This window comes from Podarcis pityusensis, assembly GCF_964106645.2.
Source record: "Podarcis pityusensis genome assembly, chromosome: 2".
Taxonomy (NCBI): domain Eukaryota; kingdom Metazoa; phylum Chordata; class Lepidosauria; order Squamata; family Lacertidae; genus Podarcis; species Podarcis pityusensis.
In genome coordinates, this window is record NC_138029.1 from 35,934,163 (window position 1) to 35,958,676 (window position 24,514).

The following is a 24,514-nucleotide window of genomic DNA, read 5'->3' on the forward strand; positions in this document are numbered from 1 at the left end:
TATATTGAATGCATGGTATACAGAAAGAATCTAGAACCCCTTTTGCCATTTTGAGCTCCAGCCCTCACGGTTATCAAGGGAATGAAATGTTCTCTGTGTGTTGTACATCAGTCTTGCTTGCCTTTTATTGCCCATAGTCCTGCTCTGACCCGACCATTAGATTTCTGATAAAGTGTATTCTTTGGCCATGAATCCCCATGTAACCTTCTGCACTGTTGTTCTCCATAGTTGTATAATGTTCATTTTATGGGGTCCATTCTTTAGCACAGCCCGTTGCGATTTACTCATGGTTAGGATCCTAATGGGCACGCAGGAACCGTCCCAACTTTTTAAAAGATAACTAATGGAGCCTGTTCAATCTTTTAACTTTTTTATTGCATGCATGACAACCATCTAACTCAAAGCTCCTTGATACACAACCCTTTAAACTTGCCATGAAGGCACAGAGTAAAAGTTTCCCAAGCATATCGGTTTATTTTTAAAATCCCATTTATTTCCCTATAGTATACAGCAGGGGTTCCCCAAACTGGTCCCTGGACCACACTAGTGGTCCATAAGCTTCATTCGGGTGGCCTGCAACATTTCTATAAAAATACAATGAAAAATCATCTAGCACAGCACATCACAATTGCTACAACAGGCAGATAAATCATTAAGAGATCTGCAAAAACCCTCAACATTTTTCAAGTGGTCCATGGGGTGGGGTGGGGAAGTTTGGGAACCACTGCTATGCAGTAACTCCTGCATTAGAACCCTTCTACCTTCAGAAAGGCATCTTAAAGGTGCATTGCTGCCTTGTTATAGTGAAGTAAGACTAGCAATCTAGAACAGCACACAGCCATTTAGAACTGCCAGGCACTCTGTTCATCTGTGGACAGTATATGAGCTCTGTTGAGGATTTCTTATTTTCTCAGTGCCTGAACTGATATGACTGGTATCCATCAGATGTGGTTGGAAGGAGAAGGAGCCCACTTTGAGGATCTTTCCGGCAACGAGCCATGGCTTCCTTGTAATTAATCTTCTCTTTGGTGATGGGGTCAACAAGATCCTTTTCATAGCTGGATTCATCTTGTAGCATCATGGCCAGATCACTACTAAGCATGCCAGCCTGGGAAGCTTCTGGCACTGGGATACGGCCAGTTTTCTTGGGATCTATTAGCCCTCCAGTCAGATGTTGGACCTGTAAATAGGGAAAGGCATTGTCCTTGGTCATCCACCCTTTCTGGACTGCCTCTCCTATAGACAGCCTTCTCTTGGTGACTGGATCTTCAATCCCTGTAAAAGCTTTCTGAGCATTCAGCAGCCTTTGCATGTAGGTGTTGTCTATCAGCCCTCTATCAATGGCTTTGTGGACAGAGTATCGATCACGTGAGATAAGATCAACAATGCCTCCAGTAGCTGCTTGGGCCTCTAGAAGCTTTTGAGCAGTCATTGGGTCCACCAGCTTCTTGCTAAGTGCAGACTTTATGTTGTACTTGTTGTCGGAGGTAGTGTCATACACACCAGCAATGGGGAAGGTATCATCACAGAAGGTTATCTGCGCGCCAGGAGGGAAGAAGCTCTGCTTTTGCTGGAAAACAGGAGATGAAACTGGAGACTTGGAAATGATTGAACCAATAGAAAGGGAGGAATTTTGCTTAGTTTCTCCTGCTACCAGCAGAGCAAACTCAGAGATGGGGATCTTGCCTTCCCTGTAGAGCTGGTATTCTTCCTTTGTGATTCTCCTAAACCGCAGGGCATCGTCAATGGAGTACTGCTTCCCACTCTTCTTGTCAAGGAGCACAGAAACATCGCCTTTGGGTCCCAGCGTTGTGATTTCTTCCCAATCACATTCTAGTTCTTGCAGCTGAATATATTGACTTCGATCTATCATGCCTCTCTTATATGCCTCATAGGGTGACATATCCTTGCCAGTCTCTGGGTCCAGAATAGAAATCTTTGTGGAGAGGTTAGTTTCTCTCATCTGGGTCTCATGGTTCAGTTCTTCCTTGTTAACTCTGGTTTGGAGTTCCCGGATAGCCCTCTCTTTTTCATAGATCTGATCCTTCTCTCTAAGTATGTCTGCTTCAAGGGAAGAAAGCTCTTGACCAATTTGCATCTTCTTTTGTCTGTCATTCTCTGTCCTTTGGCTCAGGAGCTTGGTCTGCTCTCTAAGGAAAAGGATTTTCTGTTGCTTCTGCCTTTCTAGTTCGTTTAATTCATTCTCAAGATTGTCTTTTTCTTGCCTTGTCAGATTGCGAGTTCTTTGGAGATCGGCTTCTTCTTTGGACCATGTTCTCGTCATGCCTTCTGCTCTTTCAATCTTCTCCTTGAGACGCCTGATATCTTCTTCTGCATTCTGCCGGGCTGTTCTCTCTCTGCTTAGCAGATCCCAGAGACGAGCTCGCTCATTTTCTAGCACCCTATCCTTTTCTACTCTGATTACTTCCTTGTAGATGGTTTTTTCCTGAGACTTTGTTTTTTGCAGAACATCAATCTGGGATTGAAGTTTCTTACATTCCCTCTGCAGGCTTGATACTTGAGCCTTTTCGTTATCCAGTTCAATTCGCAGGTTGGTGCTGGACTGCTCAAGAACAGGATCCTTCTCTACCTTGACCACTTCCTCTGTGATTATTTTTTCCTGCACTGGGGCTGGGCTCTCCTCAATTTCCTTTATCCTCAAGGTGATCTGCCGCATTTCCTTTTCCAAGGCTAGCCTTTTGTTTCTGTCTTCTTGGAAGTTAAGCAGCTTCTCTTTCTCTTCCACCGCAGCTCGAAGCTGCTGGACTTCACGTTCCAGGCGTCGGCGGTTGCTCACTTCATCATCCAAGCTCTTACTTAGCCTGCTGTGCTCATCTCTGAGTTTTGGGTCTCTCTGGGTGAGAACTACCTCCTGGACCACCACTTTTTCCTCTGGTTTTCTCCTCTCCAGAAGCATGTACTTGTTCTGCAGGTCATAGATGGCATCTTCGGTTGCTCTCCTCTTTTGTGATACATTACGTACTTCCTGGCGGAGGCGTTCAGCTTCTCTCTCCAACAGAGGGTCTTTCTCATATCGGACAACCTCCTTGGTAACCAGCTTGGTTTCTACCTTGGATCTTTCCCTCTTCCACTCATCTCTCTCTCCCTGTAGCCTGATCAGCTGTTCTTGGGACCTGCCATTTGTATTCACAAGGTCATTCAGCTGCTGTTTCAGCCTGTCTATTTCTCTCAGAATCTCCGGACTCTTTTCCATCTTCACGACTTCTTCAATGACCTCTTTAAACTCCACAGTAGGAGGCTGAGACTTAAGGACTTTGAGCTCAGTCAGGGCTCTTTCCACCTCTTGGTCAACCCTTGACCTTTTTCTTGAAGCTTCTTGGAGCTCTTTCTTCAAACGTGCTATCTCCTCTTCTGTTTCTGGGTCAAGACGAAATATCTCGTTGACTCTTTCTTTAACCTCCACTTTAGGCTTTTGCTTTTCCACAGTGCTGTATTTGCTCTGCAGCTCTATCAGTTGGCTTGCTAGCAATGAGTTCTTGCTTCTCTCCTCATCAATGAGAGTCTGAAGCTTGGATGCCTCCTTCAGAAGCTCTGGGTCTTGCTCCACTTGCTTTACCTCCTTCACAATGACTTTAGGTTCTGCCGTTTCAATCAGCTTTTCAAGCTCTTCAGTCCTGCTTTTCAGTTTAGCAATTGTATCCACCAGAGACTTCCTCTTGAAGCTGTCTTCGTCAATTTGCATTTGCAATGTCCTGACTGCTTTTAGCATTTCTGGGTCCTTCTCCAGCTTGACCACCTCTTTCAGCACCACTTTCTCTCGGATGTTTGGCTGCATCTGCTCCAGCAAGTGCAGCTCTTTCCTGAGCCGTTCAAGTTCGGAGGAGGAAGTTGAGTTCTCCTGGAGGTGCCTGATTTCCTCTCGGAGTCTGGCTGCTTGAGCATCTAGGCTTGGGTCTTTCTCTATCTTAGTAATTTCTTTTGTAAGCAGCTGGGCTTTAACAACCTTACTATCTTTCTCCATTTGGAGGACCTTATTGTTCATTATCTCAATATCTGCCTGTAGACCCCTTCTCTTCTTAATTTCATTCTCAATTTGATTAGATATTTTGGACAGGTCACTCTCCAAAGTGGGGTCCCTATAGTATTCCATCACTTCTTTCTCCTCCACTCTTTCAATAGGCCGTTGGGTCTTCAGCATGAGAAGTTTGCTCCTCTGCTCTTCCAGCTGCTGCTGAGCCCTGGCTTTCTTGCTCCGTTCCTCTTCCAGCTGAGATTTTAGGGCTTCTGATTCTCTATGGGACCCAGCTGTGTTTTCAGACCGCTGGGTCTGCTCGTGCATCATGTGCACTGTCTCATCTACTTCCTTCTGCAGAAATGAAGAAAATGAATCTTTAGAAAGACAAGCCAAAATGACTCCCAATGTAAACTTTTACACTGCTGCCTATATGGATATGTGGCGGTAGGACTTTAGTTATCTAGCGAACAAGTTTAATAGTGTGATAAAGAGGAAGACAGAGATAAAACATTGCACAGGCAAACACACCCATTGAGGGAGTGTAGCAGTGATGATGAGAGGTGAGGAAGGGTGTGGCTAAAGAAGAGGTGTGGCCTGCAGAGATTCCTGGAGGCCACATTCAGTCCCTGGGCTTGAGGTTCCCCATCCCTGCAGTAGAGCATGTCAGAATGACAGCAACTCAAGGCAGTATCCTGGCAGGTTTTGGTATGAAACACCAAGAAATCTTCCTTGTCATTTGCTCCCAGGAGAAGCTAATTGCAGGAACTGAAAGTTATGGTTATTTATCTATGCATTATCTTTTAACCTAATATGATTTACATATACCTTGTCCATAACTTTCTTGGCAAATTCCAGCCGGCTCAGTTGCTCTTTGTTTTGGGCAGCTGTCTCGGTGAAGAGCTTTGTCACGTTTTTTTCCTAAAGAGAATGAGCAAAACACATTATTTTAAGATACCACATCACTTTGTCCTGCTGCCATTTCCCTTCTAGTTCAAGGCTGTCAACATCTGCCAGGCTACAGTACTGAACAAACAACACTGTATGGAAACTATAAATGGGGCCTGCTGTTTAACTGAGATCAGGAATGGGAATGTTACCAGTGGGAGCATTTCTTGCTTTCTTTAAACTGTAAGAGTGTGCTTTGTCAGTTTTCTTCCCTCTTCTACTTGCATTCAAACAGGCACTCCTTGATCCTTCTCCTTTTATTTTATTTTTATGTGACACACTGTGATGATACATGTGTTAGAAAAGTCTAGGTATAGAGGAATTTGCATTGCAGGAATAAGTAGAAGATAATCACCAGCCAATTCTAAGCCTCTTATCAGCCATTAGGGCAACTGGACAATTTTCTCTTTTTAGCTTTGTGAATCAATATTTATCCTGTAGTTTCCTATGAAATGCACTGCTTTTGATGCTCCCCCCCAACCAATCCAAACTGAGAAAAAGAACAGCCTAGCTGCATATTAAGGCTGTAGTGTATATACTGCCATGGTGCCACAATACTTTGTTCTGAAATTTTCTAAACTGCTTCAAGAGTGTAACCAGTTGGTTAGGAGGGGTAGAAATTTTATATAAAGAAATCAGGGTCCAGGGTCCCAAGCTCTCACCTGTGCTTGGATGCTCTCCTGAAGTGGTGTCACCCGGAGGCGTTTTGCTGAAGAAGCAGTCAACGAAGGGTCTAGGGAGGATCGGTATTTTCCTGCCTGAAGCTCATACTCCTGTTGTTAAAAGAAAAAAGGATGTGGTCAAAGGAAGATCAGACTGGTTCACCCAACAGGAAATGGAAAGCGTATAGAAAGAAACCCTGCAAACATACGTTGAGGACAGTCTGCACATTCTGGGACAAGTTGACCACAGCATCCTTGTCAGATTCTTTACTCTGGATTTCATCTGCCAGCCTCTGCAAGAGCAAAAGGCAGTTAGGACAAGAAAGCACTAGCAGTCTCCCTGGTGCTTAATAAACAACAAGCATTACAATGTTCCTGCCCTGAAAGTTCCTGTTTTCAGTCTAGGTGGGTGGGTGAGCTGGGTTACCTCATCCTCCACTGTGGTGAGTTTGGTTACATCAGTCTGACAGTAAGAATGCAGAACGACCTAGCAATGGCCGCCTCAAGGAGCCATCAATTCCCTTTCTGAGGGTGTTGTGACCTTTAAACTGCAAGACCTTTCTTTGGGTGAAGGTACCACACTGCTCACCTTCTGGGCCTGGAGCTTGTAGTTGACCTGGCTGGGTCCATCTGTGGTCTTGACCTGGTACTTGGGAACATTGTTGAGCCAGAACATTAGGTTCTCATTGGCATTTTGGAACTGTTGGTAGGTGAGGCTGGTGTTCCGGAGAGTCTTCTCCCTGCACAAAGAACGGAGACACTGATTAAGAAGCAGAAGCTCAGGTTGTGCCTGCTGTGGTTAAGGGAAAGTGCCTCGTTTATTGACTGGAAGCATTCTGTCAAGTTACGAGAGGCAGGCTGATTCCTTTTTGTTGAAAGACAAGGCTTTGCTTCTGGAAGATGCGATATATATAACTTTTAACCCAGCAGCCAGAGACTGGATAGAAAATGATGGGCTGGTCACTGAGAGGGAAGAGCGGCTACAAAAAAGCTACCAGCTTTCCACATTCTTCCATAGTTCATTGATCTCAGCCATGCTGCAAGGCACTATTTTGTCCCCAATGCTATTTAGCATCTATAATGAAGCCACTGGGAGCAGTTTTGTGGAGATTTGGAGCACGGTATCTTCGGAATACAGATGACACTCAGCTCTATGTCTCTGCAACATCTGGATCAGAAGTGGGCATGTCAGTCCTATACCTGTGTCTAGATGCAGTGATTGGCTGGATGAGGGCCAATAATCTGAAGCTAAATTCTGGCACTATGGGTGGGTGGTTCCAAGCTCCAGGAAATTGCCCATTTGCACTCCCTTTGAAGGAGCAGCTTCTTAGTTTGGGGGTAGTCATTGATGCATCTTTGTCATTAGAGGCCCCTGTTTTCTTATTCCTGGTGTGTATTTATATGTTTTTATATCATCTTCGAGGGCAAAGAGAGACTGGAAGCCACCTGTTCCAAATCTGACCTGTTAATTAAGTTGGCTCACAAGGCTGGATGTTCAGATACACACAAACACTTTCCATGCCCACCAGTGGAGAGGATTTGGCTCCTTACCGGTGATCCAGCTGGTCAGCAACAGCATGATATCGGTCATTAAGTAGCTGGACCTCCTTTTTCTGCCTTGGCAAATCAGCGCAGTACTCTTCAAAATTGTTCTGCACTGCACTGCAGCTGTGCTCAGCATCTTTGAGGCTGCGGTTCAGCTTCAGCAAGCTGTCCTCATGTTTCACCAAATCTCGCTTCAGTTTCTGTGAAAGAAAGAGACCATCCATTCAGAACAGCAATTTTATTTCAACCTGTGGATTAAAAAAAACCCTCCCGAAATCTCAGTCTGATTGCTTTCCTTGATCATTTGGTCTTGAAGTGCCAAGCCTGTTTCTGCTAAGTGGAAGGAGACTGGTGTGGCGCTGAGCAGGTATTATACTGTAATTTAATTGCAAACCAATGGAACCAATGTGTGGAGAAGAAAAAAAAGGACAAATAAATAGTTTCACTTGGGGTTTTAGCAAATGGAAAATGTTGCAGCCTCAGTTGGAAGTGAGCCTGGTAGATAAAATTCTCTGGTGGTTAGGGATAAGGGAAGCACTGGCCCAGAAGCACCCACAGAAAGAAAAGAAATACTCTGTTCCATCCCACCCTATACCGATGTCCTTCTGATTCCAGAGGTCCCTCACCTGAAGTTCATTGGCACGATCCTGCAGTGCATTGGGCGAGGCTGGGATGATGCCATCATGAGATAACTTGGCCTCAAGGGTGCTGATGATCTTGTCTGTGTTCTCTATCTGATTCTCCAGGTTCAGGCCTGCTTTGGCTCTGGAGAGGGGGAGACATTTTAATGCCAAAAGACAACATTTCACTTCTAGGTTGTTTTCTTCAACTCCACACCAAAGCAAAAAAAAAAAGTGCTATATATTGCCAGGTGAAAACATTTAAGATTTCATAGAAACATTTTGCAAGCTGCTGCCTCCTTCACACAGCAACAGAGTTCTATTCTCTGCCAAAATATTGCTGAAGTCACTTACTTTTCCTCATAGAGCCTGGAGAGCACCTTAACATCATTGTATTTGTTCTTGATGTTGTTGAGTGTCACAGGCAGCTGAGAGGCAGAGGTGCCAGCAGGCTTCTTGGAAAGATAGGCCTCACACTCCTTCTGGGCAACTTCCTTTTCTGCTCCTATGACTTGAAGTCTCCTTGCTGTTCCCTGATATAAAGGCGGATTTTATTTTTAATCAGTCAGTAAAATTCAATGTGATACAACAGTCATTTATGGAGAGACCAGTTAGGGACATACCGTATTTTTCGTTCTATAAGACGCACCAGACCACAAGACACACCTAGTTTTTGGAGGAGGAAAACAAGAAAAAAAATATTCTGAATCTCAGAAGCCAGAACAGCAAGAGGGATCGCTGCACAGTGAAAGCAGCAATCCCTCTTGCTGTTCTGGCTTCTGGGATAGCTGCGCAGCCTGCATTCGCTCCATAAGACGCACACACATTTCCCCTTACTTTTTAGGAGGGAAAAAGTGAGTCTTATAGAGCAAAAAATACGGTAGGTCTCAACACCACCAGTGGATTTGAAGCCATTGGATTGACATGTCTACATGGCTTATAAGGTTTAATGATGCATCTAGCACCACTTTAAGACTTTTTCCAGCTCAGTGGAGTTAGGTCACCAGTCATAGCTGGGAATACTGAGGCAATTATTTCATGAGCAACTCTCAACCACAGAACCTTCATGGATGTAGCCAAATATTTGAGTTATTTATCCACATCTTTGAGGAAAGCCGTAAAAAAAAAAAAAAGAACAAGCTAAAAATCATTCTACAAAATATTGAGGGGGTAGGAAGGTGAGGATAGGAACTTGTTTTCAATGAAGCAGCTTCAAGTGTTGCATGAGAGAGCCTCCCCCCCACCCCCTGTTTATCAGGACTGTCAGTGGGTCCATCCCAGTTAGTCTTGCAAAGTAGACATAAAATGTACAGGCAGTAAAACAGCAGTAGAAACCTCTCTGCTCCGTGAAGGTGTTCATTCTCTCAGAATATGAACAGGCTTATCAGAGGCACAAGTGAGCAGTCAAAACTTACCTCCTGCCACTTTACCAAAAATAAGGGGAGGGGGACTTGCCTCCTGCTCTCTGATACGTTGAGTAAGGTCCTCTACAGGGTCACTGTGGTTTAGTGGAGACCTCAGGCGGCTAAAAATCTCATTCTTGACTTGGTCCAAGTTACCACCAACATTATCCAATTTATGAAGCAACTGGCTGGCTTGGGGATCATCCTGGGCCACAGTGGTGCTTCTGACTGGAACTGAAATGACAAGTATTATTCACTAAAGCATGCAGATATTTGCATTTGTCCATGGGGATAACTGCTATGCCTAAATGCCTCCTGTTCATCTTCTTCCACACCCACCCTGTAAGTTAAGCCTTCCCCTAGGATCTCTGATCCTTATGGATTCCTGCACAAGCAGAGACTGGACAACTTGAAGGCCCATGGGGAAGAGGTGAGCACCTTAACCAACCCGTCACGCCACAGTGGTATTGCAATTTCCCCTTAGAGAACGGCTGAAATGCTGACATACCCTGGTGGCTGGATTTAACTGGTTCCCTGTGGCTGCTTTTCAAGGTGTTCTGGACTGTAGCTCTCCTCTGCTTCACTGCGCTCAGCTCACCTTCCAGCCTGAACACGACAGGAGGAAGTCAAAGTTATTCACAGCACAGGGCTTCCCTACAACACTTGCCATGTACACGAGGCATGCTCAGAGAGACTGCCTTTTTCTAGTGGGGCATTAATCAGGTCATTTTATTCCATATCAAGTATTTATATTGAAATAATTGTTGATAAATAAATAAATATCAGAGAAATTTATGACAATCGTATATAAAACCAAACAGTAAAAATAAAGTGAAATTTTAAAATCAGAGCTGCTTTTGTATTGCTGCTTCCCATGCTGCTCTAGCCACATCTGCAGGAAAACTAGCTTGCAGGCGGGTAGTTGACATGGTAAGTGACTACATTAGTTGCCTGACCTGTGAGATTGCTTCCTATCAATGTTAGCTGAGCTGTGTGTAGCATCCACACAGAAGTGATCCCATGCTGCTTAAGTACCCCATGATTCGATTTCTGCTAGAGATTTCTCAGAAGACACTTTCTCATCAGCTTCTACTTTGACAAAGACCAACGGGTACTTTCTAGGGTGTGTATTGTTGCACCAATTTATAGTTATATCCTGGGTGCTTGAGCACCCACAAAATTCCCCATGAAGGGGCTGGGCACCCACAAATTTTGGCGCCAGGGCCATGCACACTGCATGGCACCCGTGGCCCCAGGCACCCACAGTTGTGGGGCCAAGCTGGCACTCCTGCTTCTACCGCCCTCTGTCCAGTGCATATTATTATAATACACACACACACACATATATACACACACACACAGAGGCAGCAACCATTTTGTGCATGTCCAATTGACGCACAACCACCAATGTGCAGGACTTTTGGACCTGGAAAAGGGCAGAATGGGGACGGAGCCAGGGGAGGGGCGGGCTTATGTGTGCTCCACCAACATGCGCAGGGCTCAGGAAAGGAATCCCCACACAAATTGGCTGCTGCCTGCTTGCTATTTTCCATCCTCTAAGCAAGCAAAGAGGCTCATGGGTTTGAGACAATCTATTACCCAATCCATTGCCGGTCTCTCCTTAGTGGACTTATTCCGTGTGCAGGCCAACCAGCCATGCCCTGGATACTCTATCCCCACCCCCAAACAGCCAGGCCACATTCTGTCCCCACTGAGTGTGCTCATTGAACTGATTTGGGGTTCTCGCCCTGAGACCTTTCTCTCAATTTTTTTTTGTACTTCTGCAAACACGGGTTTCCTCAGCCTTTCTGGTACCTCCCCCCTCTTGAGCATAGATTATGCTGTTTTAGCTTCATAAATATCTCTACTTGGAAAACTGTTCCCTTAATGCTTTACAAAGATCAGTCTTAGATTAGGTGGTTGTCTGCACTTTTTGGAGTAAATGTGGTATCCTGATAATACCAAAAAAAGAAAGAGCACTAATTAGAAAAGATAGCACATATTTGCAGAGCCTTCAGTGGGAGAGGTGGCAATTTGTTAAAGAGCTGGAAGGACATAAACTAATTAAAATTCCTGTTTCCGAGAGTCTCCTAAGCAACAAACGACATGAATAGTGTGTATTTTGGGGAGGAAAAATGAACAAGAGAAAAGGGAAATTGCTGCCATGATGCCCCTCCTAACTATGCACCACTGTCTTAAGGCTGATTCTCAGGGGTGACTATAATCACATTTTTAGCATATGTAGATGTACAAGTTCCACTGGCAGGACACTCATGCTTGGTAACATGAAAGCTTTATGGGGTGACTACTGATGCAGCACCCTGCATGAATTGCTGTCAACATTATACACCACTTGATCGTAAAAACAACAACAATTCTCCAAGTGATTATGGAAAGTCTATGTGTAGAGGCAACATGATACCACAAAACCCGCACCTTAAGCAACAGGCATATGGGAGCCTGAAAACCGTTTCCATCCAGCAACATTTCGCTATCATCATGAACCAGATCTTTTGCAGCTCCCCAGCACATGCAGACATAATACCCGCATGATGGAATGCCATTAAACCTCTTTTATAGAGAAGAACCTCTGATATGGGACAATTTCCAAAACCATGGTTCAACCCCATCGTTTTTAAAGGTGTTTCGTGTTCTATACTGCCCTAATATTTTATGATATGGCATTATAGAAATAGTTTTATAAATAAATACAAATAAAACCCATATTCACCCATTTTTAAAAATCACCAGTATTGAATAGATAGAAAATATGTTCCTATTGTTTGTGGCATGTGTACCACTAGTGGTATACTCATGAGACAGAGAGAAAAAGCTTTGTACTCACCTGTTAACTCTCTCTATGGCCTCTAGATCTGGAGGGGGGATGGAAAAGCAAACAGCAGGTGCTACCTTAGTCTCTCTACTGGCATTCTGCACAACCCAGTTTTCCTGGTTGCTGTTGTCATGCAGCATATACTTCTCACCCATCTCGAGCCGCCCCTGGAAGGAAGGAAGACAGAAGGAAGACAGAAGGAAAGTTTTGGTTTTGAGAATTTCAAATATAGCCACCCTTTGCCAGAAAAACAAACTCAAGACATTGTTCAGATGTCACAAAATGTTGTTCTTCATTACTGCAGCTCAGAGGTGCCCTGGGTCTATTTTAGATGTGTGTACATGTACACATTTGGTGCCGTTACTAAGAAGAGAAGAGCCCTGCTGCTGGATCAAACCAAAGGCCTATCTACACCAGCATCTTAAATCCCATAGTGGCCAACCAGATGCCTCTGGAAAGCCCATAAACAGGGCATTAGAGTAAAATCCCTCTCCTGTCCATAATTCCAATATTCAGATACACTATCTTTGATTCTGAAGATGGTATACACCCACCATGACTAGTGGTCATTGATAACTTTATCCTACTAGCCCCAAATGGGTGGAATGCTATATACAGTGATTTCCCTTAAACTCTGCCACTCCATTCCATGGTATGTCCTACAATAAATGGGTCAATTGTGTGGTGTCACACCTGCTCACTGTTTGTGGTGTGCTACAGATTGGTTAGTGATGTATGGAAGTGAGAGCTGGACCATAAAGAAGGCTGATCGCTAAAGAATTGATGCTTTTGAATTATGGTGCTGGAGGAGACTCTTGAGAGTCCCATGGACTGCAAGAAGATCAAACCTCTCTATTCTTAAGGAAATCAGCCCTCAGTGCTCACTGGAATGACAGATTGTGAAGCTGAGGCTCCAATACTTTGGCCACCTCATGAGAAGAGAAGACTCCCTGGAAAAGACCCTGATGTTGGGAAAGGAGAAGGGGACGACAGAGGACGAGATGGTTGGATAGTGTTCTCGAAGCTACCAGCATGAGTTTGACCAAACTGTGGAAGGCAGTGGAAGACAGGAGTGCCTGGCGTGCTCTGGTCCATGGGGTCACGAAGAGTCGGACACGACTAAACAACTAAACAACAACAACAGATTGGTTGTTGCACTGTTTTAGGGATATCTGGGCATAGAGAACTCTCATACCACACTGTTCCTTTTTCAAACATGGCACCCAAATACTTCACCGCTGCTTTTCTTTCTGCTTGATTTGATGTAGAAGTAGCAGCAAAAAGGAGATTAAAGCAAACTCTTCAGAAACCACAGTGAGGTACACGGTACACAATTTCAGAATAATCAGTTTCCATCACATATGATATGACAAGGCCATTTTCTTACATCGCCCAAATCCCAGTCACAGATTGTAGTCACAGTAATTGGCTGGGAGGGTTGGAGTCTGCGGAGTTTCAAAGGGCTAATCTCCTTGCTCCTCCTTTTCAGTTCAGCAGTGCTCCTCTCAGCTTGTTTCACAGACTTCTCATCGTTCTAGACAGGAAAGAGGAGGCGAGAGTTCAGAGGTGGTGTGTATTTTGGGCAAATAACGCAGCCTAGAGCAGGACCAGAACAACTTGTGGTCCACTAAGCCATGCAAAGCCCATCAGCCCTATACATTGGCCTGCTAGGTAGATGACAATGTTCCTGTTTTCAAAGATCTAGGCTAGTTAACAAGCTCCTGGTGCTCTGCCATTCATAGTGAAGGGGAAGCATTTGGCTTGATGGCCTGTAAGTTGTGTGGGCTGGATGTTGATGGGGCTGGAGACCCTAATTTTGAGGATGTTGATGGCACAATGACTTTTGTTCTGTTCACACATTCAGAAGAAAGCATGGAAGGGGGACTTGGATCATGTTTGCTGTCTCCATTCCTAAAATGCACATTAATCTGAAGGTCTAAAAGAGCTTGTGCATGCACAATTTGTACACATACTGCACAATCAGGAACTTTTCAAAAGGCACATGATCTCACTGCTCAACCCAGGTCAGCCCTTCATCCATAATCTTCATCTGAACAGAACTTCTGTGTTTTATTAATTATTATCTGGGGAGCAAAGCCTTCTGGGAGAGAACCCAGTCACAAGGCACAGGGACTGGGTGCAGTTCCCCCCCAGCAACTCATCTTCCCTCACCTCCTCCTTTCCCCTCTTATCTTAGCTTCTCTTCACTCGATTTAATGAAGTGAATCAAGTCCACTTGTCCAATTTATAACTCCCAGGCTCTGGCACCTAACTGAATTTAGATGAAGCCATAAAAATAATTAGATTTGGTTGCTGCAATAATCCTGGAGAGGCACGGTTGCTCCAGGCCAGTAATTAAAACGTAAGAACTTGTTGAAATCACGTCCCCATTCCCCCTTGTGGTTCTCACTTCCAGCTGAAGGAATAAATCAGACACCACTCCCGGGCTGTCCTTGTTGAACGTGCTGTATTTCGTATCAAGGTCATTGTTCAGCTTGTTTAGCGAATGGCTCACAGCATCAGCATCGTCATAGAACTAAATACAAAAAAGAGAGAAGAGCAGTAGCAAAACAGTCAGAGAAATGTACTTTGACCATGAAATTTAGACCCTGCTAACTTCTGCTGCTGTGCTCCTATAGCAGAATGTTCATGTTGCTGTTTTTGCCAAACTTTAACTATATAGCCTCATCCTATCAGGACAGTGCAAGCTTCAGGGCTCCAGAGTTTGGCTGCTTCCACTAGTTTTCCGTGTGCTGCCCACTGGTGTGATTGGGGCCTGCATTAAGACCTTAACAGTCATGTGACCCAGTACTATGTGGCCATGACTTTTGCCTCTATGCATTTGGTTTAGTGCTAAAGCATTAAAAATGTTGGAAACATGCCCTAATTCTATCAATACCAAGATCTTGCACAGAGACTCTTCTACAGGTTTTCCTCCATATCAGGAGTGGCAGATGAACATTGGGCAATAGTCGCTGCCATGGTGCCTCCCATATTCTGTAATGCTCTTCCCAGGAAAGCTTGCCTGCCACTTACTTTTATGACCTTCCAGCACCAGGTGAAGAGCTCTATATTTTCTAAGGTTGTGTAATGGTTTTTATATCTGCTGGCGAATGCATGCTGCTGCTTTAGATTTTGCTGCTTTTAATACGTTGTTTGCAAGTGGCAATGGCTTTAATCACTTGCATGGTATTGCATTTTGATTCTTTGTAAGCTGCCCTAGGAATGTGTCCGAAGGATGAAATAGAAATTTCAATAGCAATGCAGTAGGAAATCTCTTTTTTAACCCCCCCCCCCAAAAAAGGGATTCAAAGAGTGTTAAAAGGACTACGTTAGATTCAGACCTGCCTTTCCACAAATGGAAGGTCCGCTTCTGTTTGTGGAATGGACTCAGATCTAGCAGTGGCTCTGACAGGAGGAAGAGAGTGGGCAAGGGTGATTTTTGTTAACCTTTGCTCCCCCACCCCAGAACCCCTTGCACTGCTGCTTTGGAGGCAGTTCTAGAGCAGCTTTGATGGGGCACAGGGAGAAGGACTGCTCACAAAAAATCTGAATCGAGCCCTATGAAATTAAGAGATTTTCTGCAAAAACAAATGCAACATGTATTGCAGGGAGTTGGATGAGATGACCTTTAGGGTCCCTTCCAACTCTACAACGCTACAATTCTATGGGCATACTAGACAAACAAATGCTTTCAGACTCTGAACATGGAATCTTTCTAAGTTATGGGTGAGGAGGGATCCATGAGATGACGAAGGCGCAAGGAGTTCAAAGTGCTGAAGGTGTACCTTCTGATCACTGAGTTTCATGTGAACTTTGTCTGCCTGCCCTTAGGAAACTGCCTAAATATTTTAAAAGTTTCTACACATGATCATGAAGATTTGAGATCCCTGGGGTCCCTCATATACCACCTTCTAGTACCCTCCCACAATCTACCTTTCTGTAGTTCTCTATGTTCTTCAGATGGTTCTCTTGGCAGATGCACAAGTAGAGAAGATTCTGCCACTCATTCTTAAGCGCTTCCTGATGAGCCTGCAGTGGAAAAGAAATAGTTCTCATGTCATTCTCCATCTAGCGTCATGGTTTTCCACTGAGTTTCTTTTCTGTTAACCCCCAAACTGACAGAAGTATGTAGCTGTAGGCTGCTGAATCCACACAACAAAGGAAATAATATTACAGGGGAAAGATAATATGCTGTTCAAAATCTGAGAGAGGGAAATCAACACATTTGCTTTGTATCATGTGAACGTATCAGTTTCTATAAGGTCTGGATCAGAGGTGTGTCGTAAAACATTTTTGAAAAATATTAACATTCAAAACACACTTGTAAGCTCGTTGCACAGCTAGAGGATGGACAGCGGTATAGTTTATTCTTGTGCAACATCTCATTCCCCGAATACTAATGCCATCAGATTGCAAAATATTACCACTCCCTGAGAAAGCTGCATTGTTGGACTCTAGCCCAAGCTCTCCATGATTATATTCTCAGTTGAGAACATAATGCCAAACTTCAATGTAGCACAAAGCAAAAACTCCCCAGATGACATTTGCTCTGCAATTTCTGTTTCCTTTCATAACTGACCATTTCCAGGGCATTTGTCTGCTTGTACATATAACGGGCCAGAACTTTGACCCAGCTATTCCAACATACCACATATCCTGAAGAATTTTATCTTTTGGTACACAAGAAAAGGCCTTTCGGAATGGGAGCTTCTGAATCAGGTCACCTGACAACCTGTTTATTGAACATGCATCATGATCCATTTGCCCTGAAGAAACAGAGAACCAGAGGGCAGAGAACCCAGCAGCACATAGCACAGCCCAATTAGTATGGTATTGTCAAACTTAGGTTTGTCTTTTTATACCACTTTAGCTGTCATGGCTGCCTCCTCAAAAAATCCTAGGAATTGTAGTTTGCCAAGTTGCAGAAATTTCTCTGAGTCCACCCACACCCCTGCTACAATTCCCAGGTTTCCTTGGGAAGAAGGGGATGTCTGCTAAGCTATTTTTGTAGTGTGGATTTGTCCAACAAAACACAGAATGTAAGGTTAGCGTAATTATTCAGAGAAGATCCTTCATCTAATGCAGATTGCAAAACTTTGGGGGAAAAGATACGTTTTTTTTAAGTGGCACACTAGAGTTGCCTGCTCTCAGCTCTCAGGATGCGGTAGGTTTTAATGGTGAAACAGTATCTCAATAAATACTGTATTTTTTGCTCTATAAGACTCACTTTTTCCCTCCTAAAAAGTAAGGGGAAATGTGTGTGCGTCTTATGGAGTGAATGCAGGCTGCGCAGCTATCCCAGAAGCCGGAACAGCAAGAGGGATTGCTGCTTTCACTGCGCAGCGATCCCTCTTGCTGTTCTGGCTTCTGAGATTCAGAATATTTTTTTTATTGTTTTGCTCCTCCAAAAACTAGGTGCGTCTTGTGGTCTGGTGCGTCTTATAGAGCGAGAAATACGGTGCTCTTTTATTTTGCTGTTCTCCTGAACTCGCTCTGGAGGGCCATATAATATCACAAACATTTAGACACAGCTTGAAGCAAGAGAAATCTAGAACAATTCTTTGTTAAGCGGAGGGGTGGGGAATTGGTCCTCCAGATGTAGTTGGACTCCCATCAGCCCCAGCCAGCATGACCAATGGTCAGGGATTATGGGAGAATCAGTGCATAACTGTTTGAAGATCTGGGCACAGAGAGAGTTCCAGATTCTGCACCTACCTGAATTGGGCTCACAGCTGGATGCTTCAGTTCGACCATCCTCTCTCCATCATCTTGGAGGGTATTCACATACTCTTCTTGGTTAAGGAGTTCATTATTTTTGAAATCCTGCAGGGGGATCAGAAGGAGCTCACTATATAAGCACTTTGAATGCTAAGAGGTCCTTTGCATTTTAGGAGAAGCAGTAGCCCCACGTGTCCTGGAAACTGCCAAATCTACCGCTAAGCTTAGTTATTAGATGCCTTTACTGACGTCAGTGGGGCAGAGAAAACTCCTGCTGCTCAGATTTTCATATAAAAGTGTGAGAGAGAGATAAATGATGCATTAGAAGACAAAGAGCACATTTATACAATCTCTTTTCCCAATAAAACAACTGGAAAAATGTGAAGTACATGTAGCTAGAACTTTCCAGATGTGCCCCAGACCCAATTGGCTAAGGAAACCAGGGCATAGATTATAGTGATAGCTTATGTCAGCTGAAAGTGGTAGGACTTCTGTTCCCAAATCCCCATTCACAAATGGTTTGCATGCAAAGAAAGAAGCATCTAGATGCAAAAGTACCCGTTTTCCCTTTCCTCATTGCTGGCTCTCTCATATACACAGATACCCATGCCACAAAGCAGCCTGGAACAGGTTCCCCAACCGTTTATATAAAAGTTTCATAACATGGTAGGTAGCTTCCTCCATCCTCCCCATTTGCATTTTCTCTCCTCAATGTTTCCATGCTTGTGCGGCACTTCGTAGCTCCATAAAAGGAGCACTAGAGAGCATGCATGCTCAGAAGAAGCCTAAAGGATGGTTTCCTCTGGGGTCCACCCTTGTTCTGTTGACCAAGTCAGAGTAACTACAAACATGCCCAAGTTCAGAGAGCTTCGACTAACCAGAACATATTGAATATACGTTGGGACTCTCCTCTGAGTGTGTGGAATCTGTGGGACTGAGGTAAAGGGCAACAACAGCAGCAACAGGCCCAGTTATCTGTTTAGTAAAGTGATGTTCAACACTGATAATTAAAAGGACTCCTATCAAATGCAACTATGCTACATGTTGGTGCTGTTACACATATGAATCATTGTGAGCTAAAAACCACTTTGGAGAGTAAATAAAAGAAACCCGCATTCCCTGACCAAAGTCTTATCCAAAAGGTTACCATGGGTGGCATTCAACAGTTTTATTCAGAGCAGATCAACTAAAATTAGGAATGTTCATTGATTTCAATGGGTATACTGTGAGTAAAACTTAGTTGAATACCACCCTTTGGGCAGGATTCTACAAACAAGCCTTGCTAGGCGAAGCCCACACAATAACGTCCACTGCATGCAGGATGTAGCTCCCAAAATTGGTTCTGCGGGTGTTGAGGGAACCCCCAGGACACCATGTAAGGGAATTCTTCTGTCTGGCAAGTCAAAATTATTGTGCTTATGGAACCCTTGCCAAAGCACTATGTTGAAGTCTTTCCAAATCTCCTGTTCTTCCCTACCAGGTGCTTTTGTTTTGCAATGCCGTCACTTACCTCGTACGCATGCCGCGCAGACTGGGGGTCAGCCATCTGGTCACTCCAGTCCTGCCTCAATATCTTGTTCTGCTGCTCTGTGAGGTAACCCAGCTCCTTAGTGCAACCCTGGAGGTGTGTATAGAGGCTGCCCAAGCTCTGGCCCCTCCAGATAGAGGCTTTCTATCCATTTGGAGAGAGAGAGAGAGAGATTTCAATGCCTTGGCAGCAATTTTAACTTAGAATGCCTATAGCCCGTTTTAGGGAACGTGGTTCGTTCAATTCTCCCTCATAATATAATTTGACACCACAACAACTCCATGAAGTAGTTTAGAATGAAAGACAAAGGCCACCGCTGAATGTTTATCATATGAACCTGGATCTCCCTCTACATCCAGCCTCAAAACCTCAGTCCAAAAACTTCCCCGTAGAGACGCTGGCTAGTGTGGGGATGGGTGACTGAAATGAAGGTGTTTGTGCTCAGTGAGTCATGTGGCTTGTTTGGTTGCTTGAAGTGGGCCCTCAGGTTCTGGAAACCATTGTGTGGAAGGGGCAGAATTTAAATACTGCACCCAGGGCATTCAAATGCTTTTCTTTTCCTCACGCTTCCAATTACACATTCAGTGCTTCCTTTATGCAAGGAACCAGGAACTGTAAATAAGGTACTGGGAACTAGTAACCAACTTCAGCTTTGTAGGAGTGTACCTAGGGGTTGACCAGGTTGGCACCTCCAAGGCTACAGGCCCAAGTATGTGTGCGAAAATTGCACCTCTCCACTCTGCCTTGGAGTGGCTAGGAGGCCACCTGCCCATTCCCCAGCCCATTCCTCCGCAGCTCTGGGGTGGCTGGATGAGGGGCGAAGGCTCCTCTGGGGTCTCAGAGGAGGAATCCAGTTGCTGGTGTGGGCCTTCACAGCAGCCCTGTGGGGACCCCTCCCCAAGTGGCCAGCAGCACCATTAGAAGTGTGAGCGGAGCACCCAGCATGGCTCAGAGGGAATAAATATGGAGACAGTGGGTGAGAGTTGCAGGAAGAGGGAAAAGGAAGGGATAGGGAGGAAGTAGAAGGGAAAGCAGCAAGCGGAGGAAGGGAGACAGGAAGCAGACAGACAGATGATTGAGGAGGAGGAGGAGGAGGAGGAGAAGAAGAAGAAGAAGAAGAAGGAGAAGGGAGGCAGAGTAGAGCAGACCCAATCCTGATGGCTGCAGAGGAAGTCACTGGCACAGTGTGAAAGGCAACAAATAGCAAACTTTTTGAGTGTCTGGTCCATGGTCCCTCCCAACTTTGAAGGTCCCAATATAGCTTCTTGCCAAGGGTGCAGAGGTATGCCTAGCAGTGGAGGAAGCTGCTTGGGTGCCTGGGGCTGCGCACCCAGGGGTGGGGCGAGGGCAGGGCACCCATAGGGGTGGGGCGCCCCGCGGAGCCTCCGGAGTCTGCCTGCCTCCTCCCACTCAGTCACCCTACAGCTGGGGGGGGGGGAGGCAGCGAGCGGACCGTTTGGGCAGCGCAGAGCCTGCACACGCCCAAGCCACCGTGTCTCTCCCAGGAGAGACGCGTGGCTCGGGTGCGCTACAGGCCCCGCGGTGAGTGCCGCCTGGCATTTTGTCACCTCCCTCAGTGGTGGCACTGGGGGTGGCCTGCACCCACCCTCCTCTTCCCCTGGGTATGCCTCAGCAGCTTTGTAAGTGCTCCAGGAATCGACTAGTCCAGGCTGGGGTGCAGCTAAACATGCCTCATTTCCCAAACAACGCCCTGCCTGAACCTGACAGTTTTCTTTAAAATATAAAAGCCTCTTTAATCATCCATTTGGTTTTTTTAAAAGGAAAAATAAGTTACCTCATAGAGAAAAAGTGATGTTGTGGTCTATGGATTAACACAGTAAATTCTATTCTAGACATACTGGAAAAAATTCTTACCAGCAATTTCTTGTGCCGGCTCCTTAAATCTTCTGCTTCCTATTTGTTTGGTAAGGAAGGAAGGGAGAGAGGGAGAGAGAGAACATTCACAAAGTAATTGATTATAAGTTTTAAAAAAGAATTTCACAGACTATAGAAAGTTTTATTTAAAAAGCAGACCTTGTCTTATTGCAGGCAATTGTCAGGGTCCAATATATGTACTGTAGGAAAGTCAGTGAAGACTTATTTTATACAATTTGGATTCAAGTAGAGTCTTCTGGCTTTTTAAATAAATTGATGCTAACAAGTTTATTTCAAAATGCCGGTATTCTGTGTGTACTAATTCAGTGTTTATCATTTTAATTTGAATCAGATTCAGGAAAGTGATGCTGGGAACATTGAATTTTGAACACTGAGTGCAAAATTCTGGCTTTGTTTCATCCTTTCAAAGCAGACTACTCATAGCTTTCTGTTTAAAGAATGGCAGCAGAAAGCTATCAATTAGCTAAATTGGCCTTTACTTTTGGCTACCAATTAGTCATCACTATCAATTAGCAATTTTACTTTACTAAGGTAATTAAGGCTCAGTCTGTTTCTGTAGGCTGCTATTATCACACAGTTCAGTAATAGGGCAGCTGAGGTACAATGTCCTAAAAAAGGCAACATAATCACATAATGTCCCAAATGTGTAATACTCTCCCCCCAGAAGTCCATTTGACACCTACAGTGTTAATTACTTAATTAATCAATGAAGCATTTATTGACTGGCTTTCATATAAAAATAAAAATGTGGTTTGCATAATAAAACAGTAAAATGCCTTAAAAACAAAAACAAATACCATAATTTTTTGAAGAACCAAAGCTATGTTTATTTAAGCATCTTTCATGTGTTATCTTTTCAGCATCAGCTCAAAACTTCATTATTTTCTCAAGTTTTTAACTGTTGAGATTTTATAGACCTTTTATTTATAAGATGCTGAGCCTGTGCTGGACAGCGCAAGATATTGTATGGAATTACTTGGATGTATCACTGATGTTTTTGTTCTGTTTTGAAGAAAGTTCTGCAAGTAAAGTTTTGAATAATATCTAATGGGTCTGGACCATGTTTCATTTCAAAAGGAGTCAGTTTTTATGCACCCAGTTGCTTCCAGCTGCACAATAGTAATATCTGCAATACTCTATACAACCTCGGAATCTGTATTGCAGGGTTGAGGGAACCCTACTGAACACATTCTGGGGGCACACAATGGGGTCTATCAACAGAGTTGGAAAGGTAGATGAAATATGCAATTTTACCGGACTATGAAGGTTCTTGATCTGGAGTCCATATGCTTCAATTTCCTTCTGAAGGATGTTGTGTTCTGCTACCTGTTTCTCCAGCTCTGACATAGTAGGTCCATATTTCCCTGCATCGATTTCTTTCTGCAACAAAGCCAGTAAGAGCACTTTAAGGGTTACCCAACTGAGAAAGACCAGTCCATTCCTCTAACCTCCTACGCCAAGATCTGTTCCTCATGGTAGCTGCCAGCAATAAGGACCCCCTTACCTTGTGATGTTGGAGGTTACTGAGCACCAGAACAACAGAGCAGGAGAAAACAGAAGAGGGGAGGCAGAGGTTCTCAGGACAGGTTCAAAAGGCCTGGTGGTTTTACCAGCACAAAACCATTATTGGTAAAACTGCCCCCCCCCCCCGATAAACTTTTTTCTGCCATGAAGCTTTTCAGACAGAGGAGAATCCTTTGATTCAGGAGGACCTTAGGCTGTGTACACAATATACCTTTAAAACACATTTAAAGCACATTTCCCCCCTCAAAGAATTCTGGGCACTGTAGTTTGTTAAGGCATACTGGGAATTGTAACTCTGAGGGGTAAAATACAGTGCATAGAATTCCTTTATGGGAGAAACATGCTTTGAATGTGCTTTAAAGGTATAGTGTGTACACAGCCTTAGCTGTTGATTTTACAAGGAAGCAGGGCAGGAGGAGAGTTAAGGTTCATGCAGAGAAGAAACAGCTGAGTAGGCTTACATCCAAGACAACAGTGTGGCTGGCAGCAGCCAAAATATCTTCTAACTCTGCAATGCAAATGCCTCCAGCCATTACTCTGCCCATAGCTAGGACACCAGAGAAGAGAAGTGTGTGTGTGTGTGTGTGTGTTGTCTTCCTCACAGACTTTATTAGGGGCCCATAGAGTAAATAGGAGATGTGGAGGGAAGCGTAGACTGGATCATCATCCAAATAGGGAATTTGACTTCCCCTGAGTCAGGGGAGGAAGAAGTCGGTTGTGCACTAAGGAACCCTGTTTCACCTGCTGGTAGATCATCATAATCATCAACAACAACATTATCAACAAAGTATTATTATTTATGCCCTGCCCAGCTGGACACCAAAGAGCTATAGTGATGACAAGGCAACCCTCCATTCTAAAACCTCAGGTCTAGTGCCAGTAGTTGAAAGCAGGTCTGTGGCAAAGGGTATGTTCAGTAGCAAAACAGCTGCTGGTTCATCTTGACTACAAGCCTGGGGCATTTATTTCAAAGGCACTATTAAAGCAGCTGCATCTTCCGGGTTGCTTTAAGATATTTGCAACATTAAAAAAACTTTCTCAGGTTTACTGCAAAGAAACTGCATTTACCAATCCAAACAAACCCCCTTCTGCTATAGTTCCTTCAATGATGGCAGTGACAAGAGGGCCTAAGGTTGCGATCCAAACCATAGCTACTATGCTTATCATGATGACCAGGTTGAATTCCCATCAAGTTGTATACTGGGCCATATCTGAAGATGGTCTCATCTGCTATCAATGATTGAGCCAGGGGAGGTTATTGCTTTTGTTTGTTACTATGTTATGTATTTTTGTGTTTTTATATAGTTAACTGCCCCATGAATCTTTGGATGAAAGGCGGTATAGACATTTAATAAATAAAAATAAAATCCTCATGAACATAACTACACTTCTTGAATCATGCCTTTTGTTTTCCTCAGTGGAATTAATGTTCACCTTTATTAGCAAATCTGCTTGCTCAAATCAAATACCACTGTATCCAGTTAGCAACCTTTACCTGCTTTTGTTCTAGAATTTTCCCCCAGTCCACTTTGGAACCAGCTTCAGGAAGTGTAAACTTTTCATACAGATCTCGATATTCGGCACATTGGTGTGTCACTCGGCCGTGCAGCTGCTTGATGCTTTGCAAGAAAGAAGGAAGTTTCTCTGTTAGAAATTAGGTCTCCCAACCTAAGGAAGATTTGACCAGGACCACAATGAAAGGTTTGGTTTGGAGTTTATCACCTATTGATGTCAGTCAGCCACATGGGTTACCATTAGGGATGGGAGAATCTGTCAATTTAAGTTTATCAGACTTCCATTTTAGTGTAGACTCCTCCTAATATACACATTTTTGTATACACATTTGCCTAATATACAGTGA

At 44.2% G+C, this 24,514-nt stretch overlaps 1 protein-coding gene across 2 annotated transcripts in view; it reads right to left on the minus strand.

The window, feature by feature from the left end:
- Positions 1-353: 353 nt before the first annotated feature.
- Positions 354-24,514, minus strand: part of EVPL (envoplakin) — a 41,634-nt gene continuing 17,473 nt past the window's right edge. For both annotated transcript variants that reach the window (XM_080993547.1, XM_080993548.1), the window contains exons 6-24: positions 24,149-24,272; positions 22,384-22,509; positions 21,109-21,147; positions 19,216-19,377; positions 17,703-17,810; positions 15,921-16,016; positions 14,395-14,520; positions 13,372-13,518; positions 11,997-12,151; positions 9,660-9,757; positions 9,204-9,385; positions 8,103-8,281; positions 7,755-7,893; positions 7,135-7,328; positions 6,173-6,323; positions 5,793-5,876; positions 5,584-5,694; positions 4,802-4,894; positions 354-4,327 (exon numbers count right to left, since the gene is read on the minus strand). In XM_080993547.1, the coding sequence (XP_080849673.1) occupies positions 911-4,327; positions 4,802-4,894; positions 5,584-5,694; positions 5,793-5,876; positions 6,173-6,323; positions 7,135-7,328; positions 7,755-7,893; positions 8,103-8,281; positions 9,204-9,385; positions 9,660-9,757; positions 11,997-12,151; positions 13,372-13,518; positions 14,395-14,520; positions 15,921-16,016; positions 17,703-17,810; positions 19,216-19,377; positions 21,109-21,147; positions 22,384-22,509; positions 24,149-24,272 (5,731 nt within the window). In that variant the 3' untranslated portion in view covers positions 354-910. The remainder of the gene's footprint in view (positions 4,328-4,801; positions 4,895-5,583; positions 5,695-5,792; positions 5,877-6,172; positions 6,324-7,134; positions 7,329-7,754; positions 7,894-8,102; positions 8,282-9,203; positions 9,386-9,659; positions 9,758-11,996; positions 12,152-13,371; positions 13,519-14,394; positions 14,521-15,920; positions 16,017-17,702; positions 17,811-19,215; positions 19,378-21,108; positions 21,148-22,383; positions 22,510-24,148; positions 24,273-24,514) is intronic.